The 23954-nt window shown below is 45.2% G+C and overlaps 1 protein-coding gene across 1 annotated transcript in view; it reads left to right on the top strand.

Moving 5' to 3' along the window:
- Positions 1 to 23954, top strand: part of SAMHD1 (SAM and HD domain containing deoxynucleoside triphosphate triphosphohydrolase 1) — a 1157401-nt gene that overhangs the window by 92586 nt on the left and 1040861 nt on the right. Inside the window, exon 2 of the mRNA XM_069243902.1 lies at positions 688 to 754. Within this exon, the coding sequence (XP_069100003.1) occupies positions 688 to 754 (67 nt within the window). The remainder of the gene's footprint in view (positions 1 to 687; positions 755 to 23954) is intronic.

The following is a 23954-nucleotide window of genomic DNA, read 5'->3' on the forward strand; positions in this document are numbered from 1 at the left end:
CCTGTTAACCTTGGGGCTAAACAAACATACTTCAGAACCCTACAATTTATGGACGTAGGTGTAGTGTGTGCGTGCAATTTACAGCCCCTCATCCAAGTATTGTCCTATGACCACACCATTTTGTGTAAGGTGGGTAGTTGAACGCCTCTTTCCTTCTGCATCATCCATGGTACCAATATCTGTTTCCCATTTTAACATTAGGCAACCCCAGGCCTAGGGTACGAAGTTCTGTATATTTCAGAAGTGTTTGGTTCTCAGGCAGTGAAGAGCTTATACGCTTATGGAGTATCACTAAAGGATTTTACTTTTGATAAATTTGGGGATTATACCTGTATGAAGTTCACCAACCTCAGATTAGGTTTTTGTAGATAACACTGTTTGTTTATAGGTAGGAGAAATATATTTTTAAACTCTACCAGTACAAAATGTAACAACCATTGAAGATATCATCCTTACTCTATCTACTTGTCTGTAGTATATCTAATCATATTGCTTGCATTTGCATTGACCACTGACTGAGTTTGGAGGTACCAGGTCTAGAGTGGGATATTGTCCAGTGTGTGGGATGTTAAATGGCAATGGTTTATCTCTTCATCCTGCATGTATTGTACAGGAATTTGGCAAAAATGTAGTATATTTGATCCCCTGGTGTTAAACCCTCAAACATATAACTGTTTTGTATTTTAGAAAACCAGATTACAGGACGAGAGCTGCACTATCTTAATGAATCTCATCTGGAAAACCTGGGCATAAGGCAAGTTTATTCATTGCTTAATTTTATTGATTTATATCTGATATAAATATATCAAATAAAATCATGGCAAGCTACGCTTTGAAAAATTCCAAAACTTAAAATACCCCCTAACAGAATCAAATAAAAAATAATTTCTGCCGGGATAGAGCAGTGCAAGGGTTCAAACTTCATGAGTGAGTCATGAGACTGAAACCCATTACAAAGAATAGACTAGAGAATGAATCTTGACTACATCTCCATGATTTCCAAAAGTAATTTGCAACACTATATTAAATCCATAATCTTGTTGAGGCTTGATCTCCATCCCCTACATGCCATTGTACAAGTATTAATTTGAGCCAGTGTTTGTGTAGCTGCGAAAATGGTTATGCGTAATAAGAAGCGTCTGTTGGGATGAAGAAGGTCATGAAAGGCTCTGCAGAACATGCACGTCTGCCTTGAGGTTCCCATAGCAAGCTGGATTGTTTTTTGATCCACTACCTCCTCACACATGATGATTTTAAGTGTGCTTTTAGGTCGTTCAGTGATATGAAGTGAGATTTAAAAGGGTTCTTTGTAGTTCAGAAGGCACACAATTTTTACCTTCATATTTAAGAGAGTGACCGCTGTCATATTACCGGCCTGTAGAGGATTGACAGTGTTGTCATCTAATTGCAGGGCAGTCCATTTTCCCTGTCACCTGCTTGGGACAACGACCTGCTTTTTAGGTCTTATTAGCCAAGACATTTTGATTTTACCAAAAAATATGTAATATCTATAGGGGCTCTCAGCCATTCCTTTTCATCCATTTTTGTGTTACTGTGTCATTAACATTTTACTTCCATCCACTGCATCTAATATCATAAGACAGTGTGTCAGTCCACTTTAGGCATTGGATAAATTCATAGCAATACACAAAGTAGTTTCCTTATCTGCGTTTATGTAGGTCAACAAGAGTGATGGGGTGGGGTCTGTGGGGTCAGTTTTGGAAACCCCAGTCCTAAACTTTAAACGGAGATAGAGGATGATGTTGTTAGGATGAAAATGTCCCCTGCCTTAAGTACCCCAGTTGGAAGGATATTGGGATGCCTGGTAAGGACTGTTATGGGCGGACATGCATCAGGTGAGGGTTAACAGCTCTTTCACCTGTATCACAGGGCTGTTGCCAACTAGATTAATGATGTAAAGTTCAGAGACTGTATATTTAACTCAGCCTTTTCTTTATTGTGTGTTGTGCCGGACAATGCATGCTATTTGCATGTATGTGCTGGGATGTGTGAGAGCCTGGGTATGGTAATAACATGGAGGCTGGTGGGTTCAGTTTGATAGCATTGGGAGTGTAGAGGCTAGATGAGAGGAGGACTACAACCATAGACCGAAGATTTGTATTGCTGACAATCCTGAGGGCTTGGGTGGGATCACACACTGAAGGAAGGGGAGCAGAGAATTGTTTGTGCACATCAAAGATCTGTTTGATTCCAGGAATATTTACTGGTTAGTGGGTCCTGGGAGGTGTTGATACTGATAAGCTTGGCACTGTGGGTCAGGGAATTGTATTAGAGAAGACTTGAACCTTTAAAACTTAGTGATGTATAGTGGAGGCTAACAGCCAGGAATGGTCCCCCCTTGTTACTTCCTTGGTTTGTGTTGCTGGTCATGCAGTGTTGGACAGTGGGAGGTTAGTTCCTCTGTTTTTGCACGCACCTTTTATTACCACATTTAAAGTTCTAAAGTAGTAATTTAACGACCTACCAACTCAGATGTAACCTCTACCCAAGCAACCAGTTTTATAGCACCAGATCAGCTAATCTAAAAAATGTAGTCCCTAGGCAGAGTATCATTTAGTTGCTCTGCACTGCTGAAATTAATCCATCATTGTAAGAGATTTTATCAGCAAAATCTAATAGATTAAATATAAGAATGCAGACTTACACCACATTCAACATTTCAGTCCCTCGTTCCAAGAGTGCTGTCCTGCCATGATAATTCTGAAAAGGCTTTTGGTTTATTCAAGCATTTATTCATTATCATTGTGAATCCACAAGCGTTCATGAAAGTCCTAATGCATTCATGAAGTGGATATTGTCCATATAACGTCTTACAGTGTAAATACAAAGAAAAATTCAGTGCCTAAATAATACAATACATGAATCCTCAAATCTGAAACAGATTTTTTTTAATTGCATGATAGTTGTTGACTTCTGAATTATGTGACTTGTCAAATGAATAATGTGCATGAAATTGTTCATTATGTTGATGAATGAACATATTTAAATTATGTCCTTTCGATCTCCTATCCCCCCCCCCCCCCCCCCACCATGCCCAATTTCTCAAATGGCCTCCTGTAAGTGTTAACATATGGTCACTGGCTGAGCAGAGATTCTTTGCAATGCAACATCTTTATCATAACTAGGTGGTTCATTTTATCTTCTTGCTATCAGTGGCGCGTAATGCTGATCTGTAGTGTCAATGAGTCCTTTTCCCTTAAAACTGAGAACCTGACTATTTAAAATGTCAATACGCAGGTGTCCAAAATGTTTCAGTCATGGATGGACGTGTTGGTCTCTAAACCATCCTTACTGTGTCATGGGTGTCTTTCTCCGACTGACTACTTCTGAGAATGTGCAAACTTGTGAAAGGGTCATTCGGGATAGTACCAGTGTAGGGTAGTAACTGCCATACCAGCCAGCAGGCAATCAAAAATATGCTGAGTTTCCACAAATGAAGAAAAATCCCTCAGGTCCTTCCAATTATAGTGATAGCTGCATCAGACCATCCGTTATTCTGTCTAAATTTGAATACCTACTGCATTTACTGTTGCCCACACATATTCTGGGCTTTTCCTCTATTGATCTTTCCTTACAAGCCAACTGCCCTGTTGGCACCTCAACTTTAATCCTCTCCAGCATAGTACATGGCCCATCTGCCTTGTTGGTACCCTTTGAACTTCTTATACACCATCGTGCCACCACTGTATTGTATATTTTTAGATTTAATACACCCAAGTCCTCCACCCTCTTATCCCAAGAGACATGCTGGGCTATCTTCCTTAGACTTGTTCCATTACATTTATTCAGTGTTAGCCTATCTTCTTCCTGTGGGTGTGTATTATCTCATGGTAATCCACCCAGGGAAGATGATGGGATTATTTTATTTTTGGAGACATACCATAGCGTGTATGCATTATCTCAGCAACCAATTTACATCTTGCATATTTTCCAATTGGAATAGCCACACAACTCATTGTTTCCTGGGAATGTATCAGCAGGTGTGTGCAAACATAGCCTTCTGATACCTTGGCAATCTCTACATACATTTTTACCATTTGTACCTATGTATTTTCAATATAGGCTTCCTTCTACTCACTACATGCCACTGTCTTCATCTTTTAATTTCCCCAGTTACCCTGACTCCTCTGGTTTTCACCATACTGTTTTTTCGTTCGGTTCTCCAGTTTTATTGGTAGCATCAGGTCCATTAAGGAAAGATATAGATATGTGATCAGCAAATAGTACTACTATTATAGTCACTGTTATTCCCGTCATTGGTTTAAGTATTACTGCCATCACCCAAGGCCACTTTCTTCTACCTTCCATCCTTATATGGTCTTTTTTGTCGGATGCACCTCTGAGATAGGTGTTGCAGTGATGAAAAGGCAAATGGTGTCCCGTTGTAGGAGGCTGGCCTGGCTTGTAGTGGGTACCAGAGGTACTTGCACCTTGTGCCAGGTCCAGTTATCCCTTATTAGTGTAGAAGAGGTGTTTCTAGCAGCTTAGGCTGAACTAGGAGACATGTAAAGCTCCTACTATAACACTGGTGTCATAAGCACAATATCATAAGAAAACACAATACACAGAAGTACTAAAAATAAAGGTACTTTATTTTTATGACAATATGCCAAAAGTATCTCAGTGAGTATCCTCAGTATAAGGATAAGATATATACACAAGATATATGTACACAAACCAAAATTATGCAGGTAATAGCAAGAAAAGTAATGCAAGCAGTGTAAAGTTACAATAGATTGCAATAGGAGCACATAGGTATAGGGGCAACACAAACCATATACTCCAAAAGTGGAATGCGAACCACGAATGGACCCCAAACCTATGTGAGCTTGTGGAGGGTCGCTGAAGTAAACAGTGAGGGTTAGAAAAATAGCCCACCCCAAGACCCTGAAAGGTAGGTGTAAAGTGCACCTACTACCCCCAGAGAGCACAGAATTCGTGATAGGGGGATTCTACGGGAAGAACAAACATCAGCAATGCAACAACAGTGGATTTCTGGACCTGAGTACCTGTAAGACAAGGGGACCAAGTCCAATAGTCGCGACAGTGTCGAGAGTGGGCAGGAGCCCAGGAAATGCCAGCTGAGGGTGCAAGGAAGTTGCCACCTGTTGGAAGAAGCTTGGAGTTCTGCAAGAAAGAAGAGGACTAGGAACTTCTCCTTTGGAGGATGGATGTCCCACGTCGCGATGAAGCTTGCAGATGTGTTCCCACGCAGAAAGACCGCAAACAAGCCTTGCTAGCTGCAAGGGTCGCGGTTAGGGTTTTTGGATGCTGCTGTGGCCCAGGAGGGACCAGGATGTCGCCACTTGGATGAGGAGACAGAGGGGGCGCCCAGCAACGTAGGGAGCCCTCAAAGAAGCAGGCAGCACCTGCAGAAGTACCTGAACAGGCACTTAGAAGAAAAGTGAACCGGAGTCCACCCGAAGTCACAAAAGGGAGTCCCACGACGACGGAGGACAACTCAGAAGGTTGTGCACTGCAGGTTAGAGTGTCGGGGACCCAGGCTTGGCTGTGCACGAAGGAAATCCTGGAACAGTGCACAGGAGCTGGAGCAGCTGCAAATCACGGGGTACCCAGCAATGCAGTCCAGCGTGGGGAGGCAAGGACTTACCTCCATCAAACTTGGACTGAAGAGTCACTGGACTGTGTTGCTGAGTTCCAGGGACCATGCTCGTCGTGTTGAGAGGGGACCCAGAGGACCAGTGATGCAGTCTTTTGTTGCCTGCGGTTGCAGGGGGAAGATTCCGTCGACCCACTGGAGATTTCTTCAGAGCTCCTGGTGCAGAGAGGAGGCAGGCTACCCCCAGAGCATGCACCACCTGGAAACAGTCAAGAAAGCCGGCAAGATGAAGCGATACAAGGTTGCTAGCAGTCGTCTTGCTAATTTGTTGCGGTTTTGCAGGCGTCCTGAGCAGTCAGCGGTCGATCCTTTGGCAGAAGGTGAAGCGGGAGATGCAGATGAACTCTGGTGAGCTCTTGCATTTGTTATCTAGTGAGATCCCCAAAGCAGAGACCCTAAATAGCCAGAAAAGGAGGTTTGGCTACTTAGGAAGGAGGATTGGCTACCAAGAGAGGTAAGAGCCTATCAGAAGGAGCCTCTGATGTCACCTGCTGGCACTGGCCACTCAGAGCAGTCCAGTGTGCCACAGACACCTCTGTTTCCAAGATGGCAGATGTCTGGGACACATTGGAGGAGCTCTGGGCACCTCCCCTGGGAGGTGCAGGTCAGGGGAGTGGTCACTCCCCTTTCCTTTGTCCAGTTTCACGCCAGAGCAGGGCTGGGCGATCACTAAACCGGTGTAGACTGGCTTATGCAGAGGTGGGCACCATCTGTGCCCATCAAAGCATTTCCAGAGGCTGGGGGAGGTTACTCCTCCCCAGCCTTCACACCTATTTCCAAAGGGAGAGGGTGTTACACCCTCTCTCAGAGGAAATCCTTTGTTCTGCCTTCCTGGGCCAGGGCTGCCTGGACCCCAGGAGGGCAGAAACCTGTCTGAGGGGTTGGCAGCAGCAGCAGCTGCAGTGGAGACCACGGAAAGGCAGTTTGGCAGTACCCGGATTCTGTGCTAAAGACCCGGGGGATCATGGAATTGTCCCCAATTCCATGATCTTAGGCATGTTACATGGCCATGTTCGGAGATACCATTGTGACGCTGTACATAGGACCTATGTGCAGTGCACGCGTGTAATGGTGTCCCCGCACTCACAAAGTCCGGGGAATTTGCCCTGAACAATGTGGGGGCACCTTGGCTAGTGCCAGGGTGCCCACACACTAAGTAACTTAGCACCCACCCTTCACCAGGTGAAGATTAGACATATAGGTTACTTATAAGTTACTTAAGTGCAGTGGTAAATGGCTGTGAAATAACGTGGACGTTATGTCACTCAGGCTGCACTGGCAGGCCTGTGTAAGAATTGTCAGAGCTCCCTATGGGTGGCAAAAGAAATGCTGCAGCCCAAGGGATCTCCTGGAACCCCAATTCCCTGGGTACCTCAGGGAATTATATGGGTGTACCAGTATGCCAATGTGAATTGAGAAATTTAGTCACTAGCCTGTTAGTGACAAATTTGGAAAGCAGAGAGCGCATAACCACTGAGGTTCTGGTTAGCAGAGCCTCAGTGAGACAGTTAGGCATCCCACAGGGAACACATACAGGGCACATACTTATGAGCAGTGGGGCCCTGCCTGGCAGGGTCCCAGTGACACATAGACTAAAACAACATACATACAGTGAAATATGGGGGGGTAACATGCCAGGCAAGATGGTACTTTCCTTCACCCGTTATCAGTGATACCTCCAAAGGTGACACAGGAGGTTAACCAGGATTTTGTGTCCAGCAGTGTGGAAACTCAGGATAGGACCCGCTTGCAGTCCTTGTCTCCTACAAGGATGTGTTCAGCACTAGCAGTCCTTAAAGGGCCCGCTTCCGCCTTATGATGGAGGTGTAGCACGAGCAGCCCTTGTTGAACAAAGATTGTACCTTGGGATAGGCGATGAAACTGGTGGCGCCCTTTGTTGCTCCTGCTTCTACATTTACTGCCTTTTTGGTATGAGAGCTTTGGATCCATAATGATAGCCCAGCACACTTGACTGCTCTGGTGGTCGTTAGAAGCACCTGATAAGGTCCCCTCCACCGTGGTTGAAGGCAGTGTCGCCAGGTGTGAGCTTTCACCCAGACAAGGTCTCCAGGCTGCACTCCCTGTTACAACGGTATGTCCTCTTCTGGTAGGGTCTGCAGCACCTGGCATTGAAAACAACTCAATATCTCTGCTAGTTTTATACAATACTGTAGCAGGAGGTCCTCATTTACTGATAAAGGAGCAATAGACAAATGGCCAGGTATGCTTATAGGGCGACCAAACAGAATCTCATGAGTGCTCAGTTTTGCTACTCTGTCAGGGGTGCATCTCATGGCCAATATGGCTAATGGTTGTGCATCAATCCAGGACAGTTTGGTGGATGCCCAGATATTTACTCTTTTGTTTTTCAATACCCCATTCCTTCTTACCACCACTCCTGCTGTTGGTGGGTGGTAAGCAAAATGCAGTTTTTGTGTGACCCCCCCTTCCCCCCCCCAAGCAAATTGCATCTACCATCAGTTACATGGGAGAATAATCCCAGCCTTTGTCAGAACTTAAAAAGGCTGGCACCGAAATGAGGATTTAGTTCTTTAAGTACACATTTGGCAACTGTTAGGATAGACCTCAGTCCACTTGCTAAACATGCACATTATGACCAGGACAATTTTTGTACTTGTGGGTGGGAGGCTTATCAATTAAATCCTTTTGCAATCCCCATGTAGTGGTGGAAACTGGCCTGCTGCAATTGGTTTACCTTTCCCCGTGTTGTATTGTGCACAGATAGTACATTGTTTGCATAAACGTTCAGCATACTGGCGAAATCTTGTGCTGCAGCAACTTTGGGAAAACAAATCCTTCCATCATATCGCACATTTGAAGGGCCATGAAAAAGACTGGCCATAGAAGGGAGCATTGCAATTGGCAAACACATCTCACCATTTGGACCTGTCCATACCTTCTCTATCTTCACACAACCCTCCTTTTCTCAGTCTTCCCTCTCTTCCATCCCAGCCTGTTGTTGAATACGTTCTGGGTCAAAATACAAACAAACATCTTTTGTCTAAGGGACAGATGCCATTTGAACCTTTCATATGTTTCAAGCTCACATCCTGTCTTAGCCTCTCCGTCATTGAAAGCATTTTCTTGTGACACATAGTTGTTTGCAGAAGTGTGGGCAGCGCACTTCACAATGGCAACTTTTTTTGGTAACAGTATTGCTTGCAAGAGTTCAGCAATAGGTGAAGTATGCTGTATTTGTTGGCCAGCTTAGGTGAGCAATCCCCTGGCTAAAATCGTGGGGCACTCTAAATGCATACTGGATATCTGTGTATATATATTCAAAGGTTTACCTTGGACCATTTTGAAAACTCTTGTCAACCCCACCAATTCTGCTGCTTAGGGACTTTGAATTGTCAACCTTCTCCCCCCTCCAGCAGCGTTGTATCGGTGCCCTCCGCATAGGTGACTTTCACGGTCCCAGTGTCATCGCTGAGGCATGAGCCATCTACAAACATGTCCCCCTCAGCGTTGGGGAATGGAGTGTCTCATGACTGGGCACACCTTCGTGTAACTTTCAGTTGCTAACACACAGTCATGAAAGGCTTCATCTGGGACAGGGTTATCAAGGTCATCCCCAGCTGGCAGCAAACAAGCTGGGTTGAGGGTGCTACCTCTCTTAATAAGAATGTGTGGGGCCAGCCGTGTCTGCTCATATTGTGTAAGGCGGGCATTTGTTAGATGCTGTCTTTCTTGTTAGCAGTGTATCCATTACATGGGGAACATGTAAAACTAGGGTATGCGCCAGCACCACTGTTAATGCCACTGAAGCAACTGCTCTCAGACATGGTGGAAGGGCTGCAGATGCTGGGTCCGAGGTGGCAGAGTAGTAAGCCACTGGGCGGTAGAATGACCCATGTTTCTGCACCAGAACTCCTAACAAGCAACCCACTTTTCTGTGGCAAAACAGGTCAAAGTCTTTAGTGTGATCTGGGATACCTAGTGCGGGTGCCACACATAGCTCATGCTTCTGTGTTGTAAATGCCCTTTCACACTCTGAGGACCACTGGGCTGGGCCACACACCTGCTTAAGGGTGAGAAGTTGCAGTGGGCATGCAATCAAGGAAACAATTGGGATCCATTGTCTACAGTATCCTGCCACTCCCAGGACAGTTCCTATGTAAAATTGTATGATGGTGGAAACTCTGTCAAGTAATAACCTACGGGTTCTCTGAGACAATTCATTGCCCAGGTCTCGCACTCTCTGCCAGGTGAGATAGCAAGTTCACTGTGTCCTCCATGCAAGCTGTCTGAGAAGGTGATGCCAACAAAAGATAATCAATATACTGAATCATTGTGGAGCCCCAGGTAATTGCAGGGAGGCTAGATCTGTCTTCAGGGCATTTGAAAAGATGGAACGTGATTCTGTAAACCCCTGAGATAAGCTTTCCCAGATGAAACGTCTCCCGCCAATTGAGAGCGCAAATAGATATTGGGAATCTTTGTGGAATGGAATGGAGAAGGAGGCAGAGCTTAAGTGCAGGACCATGAAGTGATTGGCGGTAGCTGGAATGCTAGATAGAATGGTGGTTGGGTTAGGGACCACAGGAAACCAAGGGAGCACAATTTAATTTAATTCCCTGAGGTCTTGTATGAATCTATATGTAGGGGCCTCACCTGGTCCTTTGGGGGGCTTCTTTGCAGGCAATATCGGAGTATTACATGGACTGTCTCTTATTTCTCTATTCACCCGCTGTCGTAAAAGGTCCCTTATTGTGGGGCAATACCATCCTCTCCTTCTCTAGAGATCTTGTATTGTGAAACCCATGGTAGTGGTGCACTTGGCATTAACTTCACCTGCACTGGGTGATAATTCAGCACCCGCCACACATTGTCTCCTAAAGCATAAACACTTTCTGGGACGGAGTCCTGCAATTCCTGTTGAATGCCTAGCGTTTCTGGTGATGCACATTTTGCGAAGGCTTGCAACATCAGTCCATACACCCTGCTTTCCTGAAAAACCTTATTGGTGAGCAATGGATGGTGCATAGTAGCTTACATAGCAATTCTCTCCCCAGCAGATTCACCGGGCAGTACCTACTGAGGACAAATTGTTGTTGAACCGTGATAGGAATAACCACCAATGTCAGAGGTTATGTTAAAGGTTCAGGTATTGGTTGTCCTGTCACACCAACTGCCTTTATTTAGGTACCTAAGAGTGGTGCCTCTGGCATGTCCATTACCCTCAGCATTGATTGTGTAGCACCAGTGACAACCAGGAAGGACTCAGTTTTGTTCATCACATTACCTTCCACATATGGGCCCTCCTGGTCCACTGGTAACATTGGTATGATCAAGCAGTTTGCCAATCTCTGACATCCACAGTAGGGTCCTGGTGGTGGTGGGGTAGTGATGGGTGACCCCCCCCCTTATCAGGTCAGTATCTGGGTACCACTGATCTCTGTTGCCCCCCGAGGTTGGTGGCACAATGGAGGGACATGTGTTGGGCCATACTAGGGTTTTGAGGTCTGTGCCCCTGTCTTTTGGGGACTACATCGAAAATATTGTGTGTACGGTGGTGGTGGTGCAATTGGTGGGTGGGAGTTCTGCCTCTGTTGGCTCCTGCCTCTGGTTCTCCTGTCCAACAGAGGATGATCCGCCTTCCAGTGTCCTGGCTAATTGCATGGAAAAAATGTTGTTCCGGGAGGAGGTTGTGAAAATGCTCTGGTACTTAATCCTCGCTCTCTGCACCCTTCCCTCTACCTCTAGTGTGCTCTCCAATGTAAAACGTCTCCTGCGCCATCATCAGCTTCACCTTTTCTCTCTTTGCTTTCTTGGCCTCCATTGCTTGTACATGTGTTTGCAAATCTGCGCAGTATCTGGCCAGCGCCAGTAATTTTTTTCTATGGGTTCTTGTTGCCAGCAGACAAATAATATATGCAGATGTCGGAATCGGTTGTTGTAACCCATAGACAAATGTAGTGATAAATGCAGGCATGGCCTCACCTAACAGGTTCTTCAGACCACTACTTTGCTAATAGACTTGTAAATGGCGGTCAAAGTAGGTATTCACACTTATACCATTTTCTTGCTTAGTTTGTATAATCTCAGACCAATCTACCTTGTCCTTGGGCACCTTTTCTTTTATGTGATCGATCCCTTCCCTCCTTAATACTTCAACTTCATCTCTTGGAACCCCCAATCCTCCCCTCCCCACTTTTTTCCCCTCGGTGGCTCCTCCATTGGCCACTTTACCACTTTCTTATAGTCCTTCCATAGATCCTTAGGATGCTAAACAATATATCCAGATCTTTCCAAAACAGTTCTCCCATTGCTATTATCCTGTTTAATTCTGGCATACCACTTGTGTGGCACCTCTCACAACTTAGGGATGTCTTCGGTGAATGAAATACGGTCTGTTCTCGCCCAAGGAATACAGATATATGTGGGAGGGGTAGTTTCCTCTCCAGGTGTGGATGTTCTGGGTTCCTCCTGCATGGGCATTGTGAGTATGAATGCTGTCTTTTGGATGCCTATAGTAGCCCCTATCTCCTGTGCCAATGCTACTGTTGCTAGGGTGTCCTGCAGTTTCTTCCATTGTCGGAGCTTGTCTACAGCATATTCCCAGCTTAGTAAATCTGAGTCTGTGAAGGAACATCTCCTTATGTCCTACTCATATTCCTGTGGTATGGGTGCGAGGTTAGATATTGGTGCAGCTGCCACTGCCCTAACCTGTTTCCCATATATTGCATGTATTTTAGGGCCTTCCTGCATCAGCCTAGAGCGAGCCAAAGAGAGTCCCTTCTCTTGATATGGCCTACCATATCTTGCAATAAAACTATCTAGTGGCTGATTTCCTCCCACCAGTTCTTGCAGAGTCACTTTTGATAAACATCTTTTTCTGTGTGGTAAGGGAATTAAGTGGCGTAGAAGTCCTGGAGCCTGCCTCACCTTTGGCAAGCATCTGTCTTAGCAAATACTTATGTGGGGTGGATGTGGTAGAGCCTGGTGCAGAAATGCTGTGCCTTCTGTCCTCGAGCTGCGTTTTCATGTTAGCAAGCCTCTCCTGCCACATTCTGGCATTATGTGGTGGGCGTACATGTACATTTCCCATATTAGATGATGCATCCCCTCACTGCCCTTTCCCTCATCAGCAGAGTTGTTGTGGAAGCTCTGTTGCCACTTTGGGTTGATCAGCTTTGGCTCTGCTACACCCCTTTGCTTTCCCTCTTTAGCTATCTGTTTGTACACTTTTTCAAATTTTCTAGTAGAGTGAGCCACTTCCTTCTTTACCTCCGCCAGGGAATGCATATCTAATTCTTCCAACAGGCACTGCGCTAGAGTGAGACTCTCTCGTTCTTTTTCTGCCAGCTGTTGTGCAGCCAACTCAGTGTGTTCAGCCCTGCAGTGGGCTGTCGGCCGTGTTGTCTCTCTCATTGTACCCCTCACCATATCCTCTAACACAGGGTCTTCTCACTCAATTTGTTCCTGTGACGGTGCGCTCGCCTCAGTAAGCGGCGGGAATGCCCAAATTACTTCTAGTTGTGTCTTCCTCCAGTTCTCTTTGACCTTCTACTCCCCTACACTCTGAAGGAAGCCATTCTTCATTTGAAGCAGTTCTTTCTGTACATTCTCCTTCACATCACCTGTTGCCCTCAAATCACGCAACGTAGCATCCCTGTCGCAGGCAAGACAGTTTAGCCATGTCATGTGTGCCAGTCAGTGGGAATTGTAAGTCTGGTCTCTTAGATGTCAGTGCATGCCATTTATCAAGGAATAGCGGTGCCCCTAGCCCTTGACGTGAGGCTACCAGAAAGGCCGGAAAATATTTTTTGAGGAGATGGGAGTGGGGGGTTGAGGGAGGCTGAGGGGCGGCTTACTATCATCAAGATTGCTTTTACTAAATGGGTTACCCATGTTGTGAAGCTAATTGCTGACCCTGTTGCAGATACTAGTTGGGACAATGTAGTCGTTCTTGGCACATAGAAACATAAGGAGTCAGTAAAATAGCTTTACCACTCATCCCAGGGGGACACATAATAGGAAGGCGAACTTCACACTGCACACATCACCATCAACTAACCATCAGCTTGTTTTTAGTGTCGGCAATAAGATCAGCACTTCAATTGTACGACACCTCTTCTGCTACCAGTCCTCCATAAAGCATTCACCAGTAGGAAGGAAAGGAAGCAGCCGAAGGTGATGAGTTTTTCCCTCAGTTTCCTTGTACAGCCACAAGTAAGGTGGCAGAAAGCATGAATAATTAAAGTGTCTGTACCCCCTTGTGTTCCTCCCCACGGGGAGTTTGAGGCTGACTACAGACGAAGCTGTACTGAATCCGCTGCCAGCAACATACAGATTATGCGGACAGTGGATAGCTGTATATACATTTGCAGTCATGCACATATAGCATAATAAGAGGGGAACTATTCCTTTAGCTAAATTGGTGCTTCCTACCCATGCACCAGTGTCCCCACATTATATGTCAAAAAATGGGGATGTGAAATATGAGCATTGTATGGAAGAAATCAATGTAAAGAAGGACTGTAATGTAACCAAATGGTAATGTACTAGTCAAGAAGATGACTATAAAGTCAGGGAACATTCTACGATCCTGGCATGGCACATAGAAGACTTTACAAAGAAGCTTATAAAGTCCTGGTAAAGGGTAGCAGCATATTGTCAGTTCGTCAAAATGTCAAAACCCCAATATGAAAGAAAGTCCCCTACCAGAACCAGCAAGGCATGACAATGACCGATATTAATACTTACATACTGCTAGCACATGTACTACATATATATATATCACAGTAAAACACATAATTGAAAACCCCAAACCGCCACCCTCCCTTGTACCCAGGATCCCATCAATCCTGGGGACAACCAAAGGCCAGCCCGGGCCCCAGGTGCCTGGCACTGGAACAGAGAGTGGAGGAGAGGGCAGAGAACCAGCAGAGCACTACCTGCTCGCCAGACCGGGTGGCCCCTTGCGCTCCAAAATGGACTAAAGACCGCTAACTCAGTGCACAACCTGCACATGTAGCTCCACCAGCTGTGAAAACACAGAGCGCTCCACCAGTTCACACCAAAACTCACACCTGTACCTCCGCAGGGCAGCTTATTCTGCAAAGGACCTCCAACTTAGAGTAACTGGAAATAGTCTGACTTTCACATCTGTCATGACACACAAGGCAATAAACAAAGAGGGCAAGAAAGACCAAACAACCGAAGGCATAAGCATCAAGAAGACAATCTTGATAGACAAAACCACCGCCATCAGGGAAGGAGGGGGGAAGAGGAGAGAAAAGACAGTACTGGAGAAAGATCAGTGCCAAGAAGGTGACATGTACTCACAGCAGCACCAAACTCTTCACAGCAAGGACTGCACAGGGGAACACTAGAGGTCCACAGACCGAATCCAGGCCAGGCCGGGAAAGCAGGAGTGCCGGGTAACAGATCACTCCTCAGGTCGCATTCTCCACCAACTGTAAAAATGCCTCATAAAATCCAGGCCAGACCAAAGACAGAAACCACACAGCTGTAGTGAGAAAGAGAATTGAACAACGTGACACTGGAACAATTGGCCTACAAATCCAACTGTTTAAATAGCAGAAGTATAACATGATCTTTTTTTCCTGCAAACCACAAAAGGTGGTCTTATTAATTGTCGGGTGAGAATTTAGCACATAACCATTTTTCGACAATTACAAATATACTAATCGTGTGTCCAGCTATCTCCAGGCAAGGTTTCATAACATTCATATAATATGCAATCAAATTACATTATTATTATTGCATTATAAGCAGGTACATAGAAGTAGCCACGTGTTCCCCATAATATCAGTTGGGGACTTTTTAAAGATTGAGGAATATGTTAGGAAATGGCAGGTGTCTTAATACAATAATACCACATTAGTGCTGAGCTAGAATGCTATGGTACATCACGAGTGATGTCTCTTTAGCAAGCCTTGCATCAAATTGCGTTCCAAACAGAAAATCTGAAAAACAATGGTTTGCTAGGGTCATGTTCTTCAGCAACAGACACTGTCTTATAATTGAGTATCACTGGACTGTTCAGAAAACAAGATGGATTCCTTACTACATAAAAAATGGGATTCCACAGAATCTAAATAGTATAAACATCACACTTGGGTTCACACAATTCAGCTCAAAGCACTTTATGCTCACTTATCCCCAACATTACACAGGAGGTAATGAACACCAAAAGAGAGTAGAAAAGCAAACATAACATATAAAGAGCTTAGTCAGTAAATTCATTGTCAAGCCTTTATAAAGTGCAACATGCATAGTGCAGTATGCAAAGTGGAAGTAGTTCATAATAAATTCTGAGAAGTATAACCTTAGGGAATAGCAGCATGCGTAGAAAAAATTAGAACATATCTGTATTGTGTGTCTAAAAACATGACCAGCTAGAAATACATTGATTATTGCACTCCACCATCCTATAATGAAATCATTCAGGGGAAACATTACATTAGTTTTAACCACCCATCGATAATACAACAAGGCCCTCATAGATGTTGTCAGGGAATCTAAGAAAATGTTTTCAAAAGGCCACCAAACCTAACCTAAGGCCCTAATAGATATTCAAAAGGGATCTGAAGAATTGGTAAATGTTATTACATATCATTTCATTTGGAGGCAACAATACAAATGTACCAGCCTATAAAGCCCAGTGTATGTTATATTTTATAAATATAGACCTTAACAAATGGTGGCAATCATTCTGCAACACAGGACAGACAAATAATACTTGGTTAAGATCCTGGATAAATAGCTGGCACAACTCACATCTTCGATCCTTTTTTGAGATTTGATCCCAAATATCAGTGTAACAAGTCCAGTCTCAGCAATAGAATCAAACTTCTAACCCCATGGGGGCAAATTCTGGCTGAGGTTTAGTCCCCAATTACCCTCATTCACCACCTGATTACACAGATACGATTGGCTTAAGGCAGTAACTCCAGCTAAACTAATTTTCGACACAAAGCCCTTTATTAGGCTCTTAAAAGCGGGCCTGGGTATGTAAGAATATATTTTCAGATCAGTTCCAAAGGCTTCATTAGCCTGCTCAAAAGACCTAAAGAATACACTACGTTCTTTAAGGCCGAGAGAAGATTTCAACCTTCAGAGATGCTCTTAATGTTCCCTCTTCGCCACACAGAAGTGAGTTTCCCCACCTCAAAACAGCAGGCAGGGGAAGAGGATAATAAGCCAAACTCCAGGTATAAAGCATGAGGGGATGTAAGTGTATTCTAATTGCACACTTGACAAAAATTCAACCTTCTATCCCGTCAAAAGAGTGCCAGTATCTCATATCTATCACTTTGTACGCAAAGCACAAAGAGGGAGTTATTTTAGCCCTGTAAACAGACAAAACATGCCCAAAAAGAAATCTCCCACAAATTTTGTAAAATATATACACGGCATTGGCCTGAGAGAGAGGGCCCTACTCGTGCAAATCTTCATGTGATCCCTATCCCAGCCATTTTTTGAAAAAACCTTTCCAAGATAAGGATAATGGTCCACTAATTCAAGTTTATTAGTACCCAAATACCAATTATAACCCCTCTTTGGTCTTGACCCATATTGGACCTGGTCCTTTTTACAGGGTCATCCCCAAACTTTTGCCTTCATCCTCCTTTTGTTGCCGTTAGGACTCTGGGCACTTTACCACTGCTGATCAGTGCTAAAGTGCATGTTCTCGCGCTCCCTTCTAAACTCGGTATGATTGGCTTAAACCTGATTGGTACATTTAATTTACCTGTAAGTCCCTTATACAGTGGTATCCCTACACCCAGGCCTGTAAATTAAATGCTACTAGTGGGCCTGCAGCGCAGCTTGCACCACCCACAGAAGTAGCCTTTCAAACCTGAGGCTTGTTACTGAAGGGCCTGTGTGTGCAGTTTACTGCCACAGGGACCTGGCATCTAAATTTACCTGCCAGGCCTGTAACTCCCCTTTTTCTACATATCAGTCACCCTAAGGTAGGCCCTAGCTAGCCCTATGGGCAGGGTGCTGTGTATCTTAAGGGTAGTACAAATGTCTTTATGTACGAAGTGTCTTGATAGTGACAACCTATTTGGTTCATCACTACTGTGAGTATTGCCTCTCTCATACGTCTTTATTGCCCTAACTAATTTGGTATTGTCTGATCCATGAGGGGTAGTGTAGGCATGTTTGGTATGATTTTTAATGGTAGTGAGAAATGCTGCTTACACATGTTTGTGGGATTTTTATTACTATTATAGAAATACTGCTTTTAGAAAGTGGGCATTTCTCTATGCTTATGACTCTGGTGTTTTGCAGGTTGACTCCAATCCGGGTCTGGGGCAGAGTGACAGCTAGTCTTTATGCATACCTTTCAGACAGCCTGTACACAGGGAGGGTAGAGATTTTACAAGAGTGCATCTGCATATTGAATGGTCTTCCTGGGCTGGGACAGGAAGAGTCGGGACACACCTGCATTTTTAAAGGCTGTGTCCTGGCCTCAAAGAAAGGTCTTGTCGCTGTTCCTTGAGACCCCTGTAGGGAGAACCATGTCTCCAATCTGCATGACCCCGCAATGAATCCTTGGGAGCTGCTGAGCAGCTGCGTGTGAGAATCTTCAGTGCCCCCAATCCCCCCGGCAGATGAGCCACAGCATACAACCATCTCCGAGCTGGGTGTCACATGGAGGCACCATCCTGAGGGGCCTTCCTAATTACCCCTCAGATATAATAGGTGCACAGGAGACTCCGCGCCTTGCCTGGTGGGTCTGTGCCTACCATAGATCTTGTAAAAGAAGTGCAGATGCGCTACAACCCTTGCATGTAAGGTGTTTTTCGCAATTTACACGCTGCATTAGTATGCTGCATTTCCATGCACGTTCAGGATGATATCTTGCTATTTCATGACGCGTTTATTGTGACATGCCTGAAGGGAATGTTTCATTTTATGTGTATTTCGAATGATGTGTGTGCATCTCTGATAATGTGTATATTACCACATGTACTTTTTGGTAATAATGACAACCTGACTTCTGCTTGTGTTGCAGAATACTAATAACCTATATGTTTACCTGACTACTGCTTATTTCCGCAGAGTGCTAGTAACCTGTGTAATTGTCTGACAGCTGCTTGTATCGTATGGTATTACTGATATGTCATGTTTGGGCTAATGATGTTTTATGCAATACAGTTTATTTGTATATGACTTGTTGTTGTGTTTCCTCGGTGGTGTATTTATTGTGTCAGGTGTGCTGTGTAATCGCTTTACACTTTGTCTGACTGCTCGTGCCAAGCTACCAAGGGGGTGAGCAGGGGTTATCTTGGGTGTGTAACTCGCCCTGACTAAAGTGGGTGGGTTCTGCCTGGCTTAGGTGCATACCCAAGCCAAACAGAAACTCAATTTCTAACAAACCATTCTTTTTTTTTTTATTGGTTCTGTTGTATTGAAACACATACAGTATTCCTGTTACATCACCAGGAGTTCTCAGGTAACACTTGTGTGTGTTATACATTAACCGTCAAATAAAATAAAAGACAAAGTAAGAAATTGCTATAACAGTGTGGTCATTTACATGAAAAAGAGGAACAACAGGAGCGTAAATTGGTTCCGAGGCAGATCTAGCAGGAGTAACCGAAGGAAATGTGAAAAGAGGCAAATACAATAAAGTAAGCTTGCTGGGGATAAAGAAAGAAAGGAGAACAAAGGAAACAGGTTATAGGCAATTAACTCAGTGACATTACTTATCAAACCTTATAGGACATCAACAGGATTACTGCTTCCTCATGACAAACATTTCAACAACACAACATCAACCATGGCATTAATTAATATATAATTGTACAGGTATAATTACATTCAACAAGGCGTAATGTTGTGCTTGGTATTGTGGTCAAAGGGGTATATGACACACTAAAGACAGCAGCCTCATGTGCCAACGTTGCATGGTAAGGGTGTCTTCATGACAGAGAACCGTTTCCTCTGCCCTCGCCCAGACACGTAGCAATTGTGTCCGTGCCTCATAAGTCGGCAGATCGGGGGAGTGCCATGTGTGAGTTATAAGGTGTTTGTCCAACAATAGGCCTAGGTCAACAAAACTGGTCGTACCCTTTCGTTTCTTGCCCTGTCGAATCGGCCCCAAGATACAAGCCTCCCAAGTTGGTGTTATAGAGCGGCCTACACAGTGGGTCAGGCAGTTCAGGATTGTGGTCCAATAGTGATGGAGACACACGCCTGCAACATGTGTAATAAATCTGCTCCCATCTGGTGGCAGCACAGGCATGCGGCATCAGTACGGATATAGAATCTGTATCTTATCGGGATAAGGTAGGCCCGTTGCGTAACATAGTATTGTATTAATCAAAACTGCGTATTGCGCGGGATGCACGTGGGACCCCCTAGTATTGCAGACTATTCTTTATCAGTAATGGGTCTCCACACACGAGCAGCGTGACGGGCGGCACACGGCCGGGCCCGGTTACGCTTCACACACATCGGTCTTACTTACGTGACCTCCGGCCTCTTGACTACCCGTTTTAATTATTTTTCCATATCACACAGGCTCAATATTTGCCTTGTGTGAGTTATACAATGTATAATCACCTTTGCTTTATCGGGAATATAACCTTGGCTCACTATATGCCTTGTGTTAGTTACACTTTGTACAAACACTTTTGCTTCATCGGGAAGACATTCTTGCCCTGAGGAAGCCCATTTGTATTGGGCGAAACGCGTTGGCTGCTTTTCTCTTTTGTATTCCATGTGACGTCAGAAATAAAACACCGTTTGAAGACGACTGAGAAAAGCTTCGAATTAGTATCATTTCTACAGTTATTCGACTTACCTGGCCTACTGTGGCCGTTGTACGTTGTGGAGTGGTGCACCCCCGTCATCTATTAGCATTGTTGGGGCCCTAATTGCCCCTTTTGGCTCTTCTTTGCAGCAGGGGCCTGGGTTGAGTTGCACACCAGCTTTTCCAAATAATTATTGTTTTTCACTGGGTATATATCGGGATTGATGCGTGTTCTCTAGGCCTGCTGCATCCCGTTCTTATTAATCAGTAATGGGTCTCCCCCTGTCCACCTCCCAGCGGTCACTGAGGGCTGTTATTGGACCAGCATTGAGTTGTCGTAAGCAGTCCGCTATCGATTGCACCAGGTGTCGCCCTTCTCCAACTACACGCAAATACTGTTATGTGAGATGTATTGAAAGCTCACATATCAAGTCACTCCACGCCTGCTGTAGGGCACTCTTAATGGAAATGTACAACAAAAACATTACGGGGAGGAAACTGATGTCCTCTGTCAGGGCGTCATGCGTATAGAATTTACAGTCAGTGTAAAGATCACCTAACATGTTGATTCCTATGCGTGCCAGGAACCCAATTTAGTAGTTGTGGTAACGTGTACCACGTGGTGTCCCCAGGAGTGGGATAGCTGCTGCGTAGGGGACTAGATCCTTAGTGAGGTGACTGCATCTGTGAGAACATCGGTATGCCAGATTTAATAACCAGTGCTTAGGGGTGGGTGACTTGGTGCAGGGATGAAATAAATGGAATAATCTGCGATGTGACCAAACACTTGATGTAGAAGTGGTATCTGAGAGGCATCGAAAGGAGAACGAACGAGCCACCCATTTCAGCTGTGCAGCCAAATAGTAGTGATCAAGGTTTGGTGGTGACAATTCACACTGATTTGTTGGCCGGTAAAGTTTAGAAAGGGCTACTCGACAGTGGGAGGCATTCCAGATAAAGCTATGTATTTCATAGTAAATGGCACCTTGAATCTCAGATAGAGTTATAGGGCTTTCCAGCTCTAATTGTTGATCGGCTGTAATACGGGGGAGGGTTGTGTCTGCAAGAAACAGGTCAATTTCATCAGGTTGGGAGACTGTAGTAGATCGGTATAGTGATGTATAATGTAGATGGAATGCATTGAGTAACGCATCTTGTGCATAAAGCAGGGAGCCAGATGTTGAACGGAGTGTTGAGAGGGTGCTGCGGGCTTTGCTGGCGGATTAGCTAAGCAAGAAGGGACACCGTTCTATCCCCCTTCGCGTGTGTGTGTTAGTGCGCTGTGTAGTTTAAACATCTCAACCTCTCCAGTAAGTCCTTGCGTTTTGCATGTAACTGTGGAAAGGCATTAGGGTTAGGCACCGCCTCTGACTCATAATACAATAACTGTTTTTCTGTGTCAGACACCTCCTTGTCTAGTTGTCTAGGCAAGCCCTAAGTGATAGCCAAGCAGTGGCTGCACAGCATCGCTTTGAAGGCATCCCATGCCACAGATTGCAAAGCGGCCGAGTCCCTGTTATGGTCAAAATAGTCCTTAATCGTCTAGCTCCGTGGTTCCCAACCTTTTGACTTCTGTGGACCCCCATTTTATCAATACTGGAGCCCAGGGACCCCCACTGAGTCATTACTGATTGCTTAAAAAATGTAATATTATTAGGTCCCAGCTGTCGCGGACCCCCTGAGGAGGCTTCGCGGACCCCCTGAGGAGGCTTCGCGGACCCCCTGTGGAGGCTTCGCGGACCCCCTGTGGAGGCTTCGCGAACCCCCTGAGGAGGCTTCGCGAACCCCCTGAGGAGGCTTCGCGAACCCCCTGAGTAGGCTTCGCGGACCCCCAGGGGTCCCCGGCCCACAGGTTGGGAACCACTGATCTAGCTTGTGAAGCTTCGGATTTTGGGGGTTTCCAACGCTGTGGGCTGTAATCGCCACATGGGGACTTTGGTTAGGTGCTCCCACCCCAGTCAGGATGAAGGTATTTGGGGTTGTGGTCAGAATGTATCCAACCCAGATAATCTATCTGTACTGTTGCTGGAATCAGATTAGATGTACAAACTAGCCGATCAAGATGGACACGTAGCCCATGAGGGGCTGAGTATAAAGAGTGCACCCTAAAGAATGTGGTGTAATGTCGCCATACATCTGTTAGATACCAGTGTTCCAGCCAAGCCGCCAGGGAGAGGGCATTGGAGGTGGTAACAGTGCGTGTCAAGGGTGAGAAGAACCTATCAAGGTGCGTATTCAAAACACAATTAAAATCCCCTCCTATGAGCCAGGGAAGACCACTCCAGCGAGAGAGTAAGTTTGTGAGTGTGCGCAGGAAAAGAGCTTGATCAGTGTTAGGAGCGTATTTGTTAACAATAGTATATGATGGCCATTCATTTTCCCCTTAATATACACGAAGCGTCCGTCCGCATCTATCATGTCTTCTCTCAACTCAAATGGAACCCCGGGTCGAACCTATATCAATACTTCTTGAGAATAGGAGGAATAATTGGTTGAATAGACCTGGCCCTCCATCTTTTACTGAGTGCTTCTGCCTCCAAAATCGTCAGATGGGATTCTTGAAGCTGGGCAATATGAGTACTCTGCCGTCCCAGACAGGAGTATATGGTGTACCTATGTGCCGGGGTGTGCATGCCGCGAAGGTTCCATGTTACTACGTTAATGTGGGTCACAGGGAAAGTATTTGTTATGCACGAATATCTCGTGGAACGTGCGTCTGCCATTCAATCCTGTCTGTGTGTGAGAAGGACTACGACGAGTTATAATGAATTGTACCATGGATTGCCTAAAAGTGAGCAAGATGTGCAAAGAGGAACAGTTAAAAGCACAAAATAACAACAATATAGTGAATACCAAGAGAGCAGCATACTAGAACAAGTGACCACCCAACCTGAACAAGATAAACAAATGGAGAAAAAGAACTTGTGTTACAGTGGGGATAGTCGCATGTATTCCAACGCTTTTTAGAAAGTGCAAGGTACTTGTACTGGGAGCAGTGCATCACACCACCTTATCTTAATCATGACATATATGGCCGTCCATGTGTTTTTATATATAAGTAGTGGCTGCAGCAGAGAAGTTGCATCATATTTTTTAGTAGAGTGGTCTTTCCACGTACTGTACAGATCAGCATATGAGCCATGAAAAGATTCCTCGTCAGATGGTTTCCGTAGTCTGCGGGGTTATGTCAGGTGGAATTGTCGAGCTCAGCTCAGAAGGCCATGTGGCCATGGAGCTCTCTCCGTCTGACAAGGGGGAGTCCAAGATGTCCAGGCTGTAGCATCGCTGGGCGTCTTGACAGTGGAGTCGTCTACTGTAGTGCTTTAGAACGCTCCATGAGTCTTTGCTCCAAGTCTGGGGCTGCAGGGGGGCACTTCTTGCCCACAACCAAGGTCCCTGGCGTCCACTTTGAGTGCCCTGAGGCCTCTGGGCTCCCGCCCCTTCCGTCTGGTCAGTGTAGCCGGTGCTGGTGCTGGAGTTCTCCAGCCAAGTAAACACCTCTTCAGGGGTGGTGATGAAATATGTGGTGCTGTCGGCTACTATGCGGAGCTTGGC

The sequence above is a fragment of the Pleurodeles waltl genome, chromosome 7 (assembly GCF_031143425.1).
Source record: "Pleurodeles waltl isolate 20211129_DDA chromosome 7, aPleWal1.hap1.20221129, whole genome shotgun sequence".
Lineage (NCBI taxonomy): Eukaryota > Metazoa > Chordata > Amphibia > Caudata > Salamandridae > Pleurodeles > Pleurodeles waltl.